General features: G+C 40.3%; 1 protein-coding gene across 1 annotated transcript; it reads left to right on the top strand.

The window, feature by feature from the left end:
• The first annotated feature begins 341 nt into the window (after nucleotides 1–341).
• On the top strand, nucleotides 342–7,412 carry SPCS3 (signal peptidase complex subunit 3). The gene is made up of 5 exons (XM_086464362.1): nucleotides 342–505; nucleotides 2,944–3,017; nucleotides 5,724–5,800; nucleotides 6,685–6,800; nucleotides 7,266–7,412. The coding sequence occupies exons 1-5, from the start codon at nucleotides 363–365 to the stop codon at nucleotides 7,396–7,398; spliced, it is 543 nt and encodes a 180-aa protein (XP_086320488.1). The 5' UTR covers nucleotides 342–362; the 3' UTR covers nucleotides 7,399–7,412.
• Nucleotides 7,413–10,961: the final 3,549 nt, after the last annotated feature.

Here is a 10,961-nt window from a genome sequence, read left to right as displayed (position 1 = left end):
GGCGGCGGAGCAACGGCCGGGCAGGCGCCGGGCTGTCAATGACCGCCGCCGCGTCACGGCCGCCAGCGACGCCTCACAGCCGCCCAACGACTGGCGGAAGCGGGAGGGGGCCGTCCCCGCCGCGGGCGCAGGCGCGGTGCGGGAGGTGCCTGGCCCCGCCCTCGCTGGGCGGGCTCTCGGCGAGGCCGCGCCCCTCCCCACCGGCCGCGCGCGCGCGCCCCTTCCACCGCGGCCCCAGCGAAGCCGCCGCTGCCGCCCGCTTCCTGCCGCGCCGCCGGGCCCGCCGGAGCCGCCCCCTACCCGCCCAGCAGCGGCCGGAGCCTGGGAGCCTGTGCGGCGCGGCGGCCGGGCCGAGCGAGGAGATGAACACGGTGCTGTCCCGGGCCAACTCGCTCTTCGCCTTCTCTTTGAGCGTGATGGCGGCGCTCACCTTCGGCTGCTTCATCACCACCGCCTTCAAGGAGCGGAGCGTGCCCGTCAGCATCGCCGTGTCCCGGGTCACGCTGTGAGTGCGGGCGGGAGAGGGAAGGGAGTGGCAGTAGCGGCGGCGGCGGCGGCTGCCCGCTGGGGAGGGGCAGGGTTTGTGCGTGTGCTGCGGCTCCTCCCCGGCTGCCCGCCGAGGAGCGCCTGCGGGGCGGGCGAGGGGACGGCGCGGAGGCCCGCCGACACGGAGCCCTTCAGCGGCCGGGGCGGCCGAGGGCTCCGCCTCTTCCCCGCTCCCTCGCTCCCCGCCTGGGCCAATGAGGGAGCCCCACGACGGCGCTCCGCCGCCTCACGGCCCGGCCGGGCGGCAGCTGGGGCGGTGCCGCCCGCCTTGGGCGTTTTGGTGTTGGCCGTCCCCGGCGGGGCCGGTGGCCGAGGGCCGTGGCGTTAGGCAGGCTGACCGGCAAGCAGCGCTCGCGTTCCCTGTGAGGGGGCGGCTGGTGACTTACGAGGGAGTCGAGCGGACTGCTTTTGTCAGTTGTGGGGATGCAAGGACCCGAATGAACACAGGGTTTATCTCCCTAGTACCTTTTTTTTTTTGATTAGTGGTTTGCTTAGCTTTTTGCACTGGTAACCTGTTTTTCTTTCTTTTTTTTTTGCGAGCTCCGTGACAGTGGAGCGGCCGGGATGGCTTATCTTTCTGTGAAAGGCACCAGGTGTAGAACACATAATGCCATATCAAAGCACGTTGCCCACACGACACAATATGCCGATGCAAACTTGAGCCGCGGGAACCTTTTTTTACAGTGTTTTTTTTAAAAAAAGGAAGCTGTGTCACAGGAAGCTTCTATCAAGTGTGTATGATGTGGAGGGCTGTAGTTTCATGAGCAGTTGAGCAGCTGCTACTGCCACCAAAAAGTGGAGGTATTCCTGCTGCTTCTAGCCACATGGTCCTTTACCAGAGCTGTTCAGGCGAACAGGGCTCACAGGATGCTGAGCAGTTTTAGCTCAACTAGCGAGTTTGTTTGGTTTGGTTTTGGCCAAGTTAGTGAGCTAAAGCAGCTCGTGGAGCTTTGGACGCTTCCCCCCCAGCCCCCAAAGGTATGTGGATGGCTAGCAGCAGGGCTTGCAAGGGGAGGTGAATGCAAATAAAGACTGGGAGCTGGCATTGCCTTTTGTATTGGTTTAATATCTCTGGAAAATAAAGCCCATATTTGTGCTAGATTGAGGATCGTGAGCAGCGTAAAATGAGCATAAAAGCATATTTTTGAATGTTCCAGTGAGCTTGACGTGTATGAGGTACCACACTAATGCCTACTTCGGATGGAATTTATAGTGCCGTTCCAGTCCCTACTGTGATGCGCAGATCTGGTATTAATGAGAGGCTGTATACCTTAGCTGCTTTTCTTGAACTTCTGAGAATTTCTGCACACCTCAGGCTTAAGGCATATTACTCCACCAGATTGATGGTGATTCAGAAATGAAGTCAAGTTCTTGACAAGGGTTGCTGCTTAAAAAGATGGTGGTTTTTGGAAAGGGATGGAAGTTCATAGCAAGGCTTAAATTGGGAAGTTTTGGTGGTGTTTTTCTTAAATGCTGTCTCCAAAAGTGTTTTTTCTGCTGGTAAACATTTTTTTGTCTTTCAGATTGCTAAGTTTAGTTTTAATGAACTGATATTTTAATGGACCGATTTTCAAACTAGAATAATTATAACTAAGAAATTCATAATTCATAAAATTTTTGTTACATGAGGAATTAAGGTTAATAGCTAATGGCCACACTAAACCACATTAGAAAAAGAAACTGGAAAACAGAGACACAGCAGGTACTTCCATATATGTATTCACAAACTTACTAATTTACCAAACTTAGCTTCCACAAAGAGGAGTAGGTTGGCAATGTCAGATATTACTCCAAATGTGAATTTGTAATAAAGTATTCCAAAATGATGGGGTTTTCCATAACATAGAAAACAAGAATTTTCTTTATACTGCTACTTAAATACCCTCCAGTGAGCAGTCTTGTAAGTTGAGTGAACTGCAAACATAAACTCTGTTTTATCAGAATGGTTGGAGTGTCTGGTATGAGACTGAGCACTACAGGCTTTTTTTAATGGAAAGGCGAGAAATAATATTGAAAATGGTTGCCAGCAGACAGCTGTGCTGCCAGTGCTCCAAGCAGCTTCATGTATTTGGGGATGGCTAACACTTATTTTACTAAAATGAAATGTAGTTCAGTATAGGTGCAGATAAGTACAGATTTTTGTTAACTGGAAAATATATATAGGCTGTTTGTATAACTTAGACTACTGTGGTGGCAAGGCCTGTCATTCAAAACTGGGGCTCCGTAATTTCTGGGAGACAGATTTTGTTTTGTAATATTGATTATGTTTTAGCCAAAAGTATTTAAAAGAAAGTACAGAAAATGGATGAGGGAAATATGTAATAAGAATAATAATTTACATAATGTATGAAAGAGAAATAATGAGAAAGGCTAATCTCATGTTTTGTTTGGTCTTAGAAGAAATGTGGAAGACTTCACTGGACCTAGAGAAAGAAGCGATCTGGGATTCGTCACATTTGACATCACTGCAGATATCCTTAATGGAGAAAACAGTTTGCGAACATTTTGAAATAAGAACATCTTGACATCTATTTTTGTTACCTTATAATCTTCAGATATTCAGGACTTGAGGAAAACTAGCAATTTGTCTTAAAATATAAATTTAAAGCAGTGAAAAGTAGTATTTTGTATAGCTAGGTCAGTAAAATAGAACTTGGAATAGCTGTTCTGTCTCTAGTAGATGACACAGGGCAAATTGTTTTCTCTTTTTTTTTTTTTTTTAAATGCCTGTTTTTAAAATCAGGCTCTGTAGTGAAGTGGACTGTATCTGATAATGGGAAGTGCAGTTTAACATTATTGCCAGTATTTACCGTTATTAACGATATCACTGTTAAGTGAAGTTTGTGTTGGTGGTTTGAGGTGTGAATTAATTATAGGGTTTCGATAAGACACTGTTTTGACTTCATAGTGGGTCTGGAAACTCCGATGTACCTTTCAAACTCGTTTTGCTGTGAGGCTTTCAAAGCTCTGGCCATGTAATAGTTGCGTACAAGTACTGTCTTCCTTTACAAATAAAAAGGCATTGTAATCCTTTACTTGCTTAGATGTTACACTATCAAATCTTTGACATTGAATAGTACGAAATTCATTGGGAAGCAAATGTACTACAGAATTTATCACATTACTTTTTGGCCTCTTTCTCATCGCTGTTACATTTTTGCAACTTCTTTTGTATTTCTCTGCTTCCCTGTTAGTCTGTTTTTTTTTACTGGGGAAAGAAGGTTGTACAGGAGGTGGTTTTGGTTGGTTTTGTTTTGAGTAGGTTTTTTGACAGTAGAAGGGAATGATTCTTAAAATTTAGGGTCTTGATATAAAAACCAAACAAACAAAGAGGTGTGTTTTTCTGCAGAAGTCAGTACCAAATATGAGGCAGCATGATTTACCTCAGGTGATTACATTAAGCATTGCTTTGCAGCTGGGCTGAGATTCCTGGGATTTTTCCCTATCTGCTGGTTTTTGTCACGGTGTTAGGCAAGAGGTTGATTACCTCTGTGTTTTGGTTTGGAGAAGGCTACATTGTGTAAGCAAACCAAACAAAATGCAAATCTTGAACGCGTGTGAACACTGGATCAACAGGTTAATCCGATTTTTGCAGGTGTGTGCTCTACAGGAATAAGAGGGATTTTTTTTTTTTATCAGCTGGAAGCAGGAGAGATGAACTTCTGACTTTTACCTTTGAAACGCTTATACATATTAAAACCAGAGACTCAAGTTCTAAAGTGGAACTGAACTGTATGCAGTATATGGGGGGGGGGGGGGGGGGGAAGGGAGTAGAGCAAGGCCTATCAGGACCTCTAAAAGAAATGTTCTCATACAAGGATTAGTCTGCAGCATGTGGATATAAAGATTCCATGTTTTAATGACTTATAATAGTAGCAGTAGTTTTAATTTTTTTTAATAAAAAATCTGACTTAATCTTACATGCCTGGCATAAATAAACCTTGCAGTGCGTAGAGTTGTAAAGTACAATCTTCTGGTAGGTTTTTTTGGACAAAATTTGTAAAGAGATGTTGATACATGGGCTCTCTTAACTAACGGAAACAAGTTGTTAGTCCTAGGAAGAATTAAATAAAATGACAGAAAAAGAAACTAGGGAGAGGAAAGAGGAGGAGAACAGTTCTCACAAACTCTTTTTAGCTTACTTAATTCGTGGCTAACTAGCAAGTGTTAAGAAATCCTACGAAGATCTTCTGAGTTAGATGATGAAAAATGTTCAAGTAAAATTGCTCCAGCTATTTTTGCAGCAGCAGCAGTTAATTATTTAATTCATTCCTTACTTGCCTTTTGAATTAGCGGCTTGAAAACATGATTCAGTCTTGGGATGACTGGAAAAAGGTAGAACAGATTTTGAAGCTGTTGGAGGAATCTGTTTAATTTATTCTTTGAGGTAGTGGCAAATGGAATAAAAAGAGGATTGGGAAATAAAAGATTACAGCCAGTCTTTATTGTTAGTTAAAAGGTCTTTTCCTTAGCAGTCACACACGGTGCATTTTGTTGCTAAATAAACAGACAAGTATTCAGAATATCAGCTTTATTATACTGACAGTCTCATATGTCAGTCTTCAGTTCTTTATTATTGATCAGAAATCAGAGTAGAGTTTTATTCCAGTCTAATAAACTGACTTTATAGTAAGTAGGTAACTGAATTTCCTAATTCCTTGTGTCCTCTCTGATATGAAGTACTTCCTATCAGTTAAATTCTCTAACATGGTTATCGCAGGCTCTTTGAACTCTCTACACTCCGCAAATTTTGTATTTCTTTATTGTTTAATGCTATTGTACTTCAATCCACAGTTGGATACTAGGGTTCTTTGGTAGTGTAAATAATCACTTTGAAGATATTTACTGAAGAATTCTGCCTTGCCTTATGTTTAAGGTTTTATAATAGATTGTCTAGCAGCAGATGATGGCTACTAGCATGCAGTGTCAAATATTGAACTCTTAAATCATTGGAGGAAATAACTGCTATATTTCATAAATAGTAAAATAAAAAAGGCAAAAACCTGTTGCTTTAATATGATTAAAATACATGTTGGAGCTTCTGGAGGTGCTCTGATTTAGAGATAAGATGAGGTGTGTTGAAAGGTAAGAACTCACTAATTATAGTCTATTTAGATCTAGTAAAAATAAAACAAGGTTATGTAAATACAATGTGGTATTTTTCTTAACTCGCATACATCTGCAGAGTATATTTGACTGGAATGTTAAACAATTGTTTCTATATTTGTCTGCAGAATATTCAACAAAAAACAATGTAAGTATCAAAAAGAAAGTTGAAGCAATTACCCATTTTGTACTGCAGCTATTTTTAACGTTCTGAAGTTCTGCTGGGAAGAGTTAAGGCACCAGCATTTCCTACTAGCTTAGGCTGTTTTTACTGGCCTTCATTGTTATTGACAGTTTAGCTGCAGGGTGGGAAGTTCACTTGATATGTGCCCAGCAGAGTGTGAGAAAAGTAACACATGCTTTGTTGTTCACTTACTGTAGTGGACTAAGCAAGTTTTTTTCACTTATTTGCTCTGTCTATCTTACCGTTCGCTAACATTCTGCAGTTAAATAACAATAACTACGACACTTCAAGGGGGAGGGGGGAGGTAGGGTGATAGGCTTGTGTTGCAAGTTAAGAAAAAAACCCCAGGCCTTCACCATGTCCTTGCAATATGACCACAGTAGCTTAAAATAGAAATCGGTGGTACCACAGGTTACACTTGAAATTCAAGTAGAGATTTTTTTTCCATTCGAGTTGGGAAAACGTTAAATACCTAGGCAGTGTGATGATAGCTCAATTGAAGTCCGTTCTTTGAAGTGAAGGTCTGAATACTACTTTAAAAGTGACTTACCTTTGCCAATCAAAAGGAAAACCCATCATACTTTGTAAGTCTTTGAAAGCTTATGACTCTTTAAAATGGCTTTCTTGCGTTTTATTGAGTTGTTCTTTGTTGTTTGCATTTATTCTGTGCCACATTTCAGTGTGTAGAAGTACTAGTTTTCCTCCCTGCAAAGCATTACTTTGTTAAATTAGTTATGGATTGCAAGCATGTACTTCAGGGTTTTTAGATGAATAATGCTATGAAATTCCGGTGACTGAATTTGATCTTGTAAAGTACCTTGCTGACATAATTGCAATTGTCTTTTTAGGCTCTAAACCAAGTGGTCCTTTGGGACAAGATCATGTTGAGAGGTGATAACCCAAGGCTGTTCTTAAAAGACATGAAGTCAAAGTACTTTTTCTTTGATGATGGAAATGGTCTTAAGTAAGTAAATCCTTTTTAAATTATTATTATTGTTCATGGTGTCTTGATTTATTTGCATACTTTACATTTTTTATATGTGTTTATTGCTGTGCTAAGGTACCACAGCAATATTCTGCCAGTCTATTGCATCTTTGTAGTTTGATTGTTAGAAGATGAGCTTGGATACAAGATACCCTGTTTCTTCTCTAGACTACAGGATGAGCTGCTAATATGAGCAATTGGCTTCTGGGTTTCTGTTTCCAGTATTCTTGTCTGTGTAGAATTGGTACTGTGATGCACTCAACTGTTAGGTAAAGTAAAAAATGAAGTGGAAAAAAGTACTTCATGAAGTAACTACATAAAATTATAAAGCCCATTGTTTCTAGATCAGGAAAAGTTTTTATCTTAATTTATTTGCTATTAATAATTACTAATTAAATTGGTTAACTTGAGTGTTTGTGCTGATAGTCTTTGTTGCTTTTGCAGGGGAAACAGGAATGTCACTTTGACTCTCTCCTGGAATGTTGTACCAAATGCTGGCATTCTACCTCTTGTAACAGGATCAGGACATGTGTCTGTACCTTTCCCAGATACCTATGAAACAACAAAAAGTTATTAAATTATAATACTGAATCCTAAGCAAGATATTTTTGTACTTCTATATTGTGAATAAATTTTATTGCGGTTTCTTCTCACATCCCATGCAACCCTTCAGTGAAAGGTACTTAAATTCCTCAGGTCTAACAGCATAGGAAAAAGAAATGGAAGTTCAGGGCTTTTTTTTAAGTACAACGTTGAAGCTGAAACTTAATGGAAAGGTAAATTGCAAAGTAATGGTTTGGGGGGGGGAAACTGAGGAACATTTTTTTTTTTTTTTCTTTTTCTCCTGGCCATCTGGGTATAGATCTCCTTTTCTTTTAAATAAACATTTTTAAACCAGAAGATAGTCTTACTGTGGTTTTTGAGGTACTGTGATAGTTGTTTAATCTGTGTAGAGCTCAACTACAACTTCTGGAGTCAATTCTGTGAGTTCCTGAAGGAAATGGCTGTTCTGGTTTATGGCACTTTGCAAAGTGTATGCTTAGCGTGTTACAGCAAGGTAAGCTTGGGCCTTTCTAGGACTGCCGGCAGCCACTTTGAAATCTGATAGTTCATTACCTGTCAGTCAGCCTGTAGATCTGATTTTGAGTGCCACTGATGTAGCCCACATGCAATTATGTATAATAAAACATTTTGATAACTGCTTATAATGCAGCTAACTAGAAGAATAAAAAGAAATCTTTTCAGTGCATTAAGCGTTAAGTCAGTAAGAAAAGTAAAAGCTTTAGGTAAAGTCTGTCTACAGAGCAACCACTTGATTTTTATTTGGATCTGCTCAGCAGGAAGAGTGAACACAGTTGTTCTGGAGGGTCTGGGACAACTAATATTAGAGGGGCCTTTCCATAGCAAGGAACAGGACAGATGGTCTCCAAAACATTCTGGGAAAACATTTAAGAAATAGAGGGTTTCCCATGGGAATGTGGAGGAATTTGCACAGCTTTGCCAGCTTGTAAGTGAGTCTACCTGCAAGTCTTCCTGGTTTGCATCAACCTGGAAAGGTAAGCAGCCGCGTGTAGCAGTTCCAGCCAGCACCTCTGCCGAAGCAGTGGCCTCTCTGCACCTGCACGTCCTGCTTTTTGTGTCCCCCTTCACTCAGCTGCAGCCGCAAATGCTCATCATACTTGGGAAGGCAGAAAGAAGAAACTGGGTATCAGGATTGCCTCTTGGTGGTAATGAAGGTTTATACTGGCGAACTAGTGTTTCTTGCTCATCCTGTATCCAGAAGGAGAAACACTTGCTACCGTGACCTTCTGGACATAGTTCTTAGTGTACACATAGATATTCAAACTCTGGTAGAATTTAATTTATTGCCAGTTGTCAAATGTTCTGAATGTGCTGGGGACTTTCAAAAAGAGCAAACGTAGTCTGAAATTAAAACTGAGAGGTTTAGTACTGCAAATGAGAAAAAATAATAGGAAAACTGATGAGAATTGCAGGATGTCAAACCTTTCAAAAGAAGAGATACAAAAGATTGGAGCAGAGCCTCCTCTGTTGTGAGTTTACCTGAGAGCTGGTGGATTTTTGAGGAAGCCAGCTTGCTTTTGAAAAGGGATCTTTTAATATTTGAATTATCTGTGACTGCTTAATACATGCTCTGTGTAGGTGTATCAATCAAGGAGGTGTTGAAAAAATTTCCAAAAAGTGCTTTGTCTTTTTAAAAGCAACTTTGTTTAAATGTGAAAACTAAAAAAATTATTTCCACAGGAATGTTTTAAAACATTTTTTTCATTTGTATTGAGCATATTTGCATCAATTTCCATTCTCTGAACTTGTGCTTCTACAGATTAGCATAATCAGCACACTGAAATCCTATTTTTTCTGTGCTTCAGAGTCAAATGTATATATTGCTCTAAAAACTGTTACAGAGAACTTAATACTGTTACAAAGAAGGAAAACAAAAAAGTTATTATTTAGAGATGATTGGGCAAAGTTGTGGAGTTGTTTTGCTATTTGCCAAGTAAGTGGTTGGTTTATTTGGAAATTAAATTCCTGAAATGTTTCCTGAAACTTAACTTTTTGTGGCTTGGCATTCAACCACTTCCCTGTATTCCTTTGGCAGTACTTTTCCCATGAATATACAGGCCGTCTCTGAAAAAGATGTTTTAACTACAAAGACAAGGATCCGCTGTCAAAAGACATCAGAGCTAAATCTACCTTCTTTCCTCCAAAACGGCGTGTTCCTCCCAGCATATAGTAGCATAATTTTAAGACACTAAAATTGTAGCTTCAAACATGATGCTTGAAGCTTTCCTAGCGTTTCCCAATAAAGAGAAATGATAGTGTTTGAGGTAAGCCCTTCAGAGGGATGAAGCAGAAATAATCACTGAGTTTGTTCAAGTGATTGGAGAGAACTTTGTTTCACCTTGAGGGAAAGGCCAGCATAGATGAGCACTGAAATGATACTGTAATAGCTTGCTCTTTGCTTCTCAGCCACTGAGTGGGACAGGATGCTCTCTGTTCTCTTCTTGGTTCAGGGAGCAAAAAGGCTAATTCCTCATCTGGTATCTTTAAACGCTTTCAAAGCACAAAATGACTGCTGTGTTTTGTTGTGACAATTCTCAAACCGTTTATAAAAACTCTTCTATGGAACCAAATGCCATTTACTTCCTCTTGTCTCTTCTGATACCTCTCGTAAAAAGAAGTATTATTATTGATGGCAGCTGATTGGTCTCTTGGGTGTGTTACTAAGTAAATAATGATGGTTTATGTAGTGATGTGTACAAAAGATGTATTCCCTAGCAACTGATTTACTTAATGGGAAAAGGCTTGAAACCCTTTTGTTGGAAATTTGAACTGAAAACCCTTCTGATACATTTCAGATAGCAATTATTAAGGTTCTAGAGACAGGAGTTCTTGTCTAAGGACTGAAAAATACAAACTCAAATTGGCGTGGGTTTCCACTTCCTGTTGAGAGCACGCAGCATGACACGGAAAGTCCTATGCAGGAAGGGAAAATAACTTTTTAAAATCTGTATTTAAAGCTCTGCTCTCCTATGCGTACAGTCTTATTTATGGATTAACACTATAGATATTGAAAATAGACATCGAGCAAATAAATTACTTCTAACTATTGATTGTTTATTCTTTTAATAAGTTTCTTCTGAACAACGACGTTAAAGGTAGCTATTATGTTGCATAACGGCCAGATTGAAGCAGAGTTCCGGCACTATTTTTGAATCACAAATGTTGAAAATGTTCTGCTTCTGCAAATTATTTCAAGAGAGGTTTTGCAGGAACAGTTCCATAAAATGAAAGCTATTTAGATTGCTCCTCCAATACCTGAATTTTCAATCTTTTTTTTTTTTGTGTCAGAAAATACATAGAACATAACTATTCGAAAGCCTTTGGTATTTAAGGAATATTCTGCTTTATTTGGCATCTTTATCTTGGAAAAAAATTGAGATTTTTCTCCATTAAAACCAGTTTAAAACTGGGTTTTAAAACATTTAAAACTATTCATACAAACAAGTAAACAGGCATGTACTTTTTAGCATGAAGAGCCACATTCTAAGGACACATGTAAATGCTCATATTACAGTAGTCACATGAGGCATATTTTTATTAAACAAACAAAAAAATCCA

This window comes from Leptosomus discolor, chromosome 4 (genome assembly GCF_034619465.1).
Source record: "Leptosomus discolor isolate bLepDis1 chromosome 4, bLepDis1.hap2, whole genome shotgun sequence".
Classification (NCBI taxonomy): domain Eukaryota; kingdom Metazoa; phylum Chordata; class Aves; order Leptosomiformes; family Leptosomidae; genus Leptosomus; species Leptosomus discolor.
This window is presented reverse-complemented; position numbering and strand designations above follow the sequence as displayed.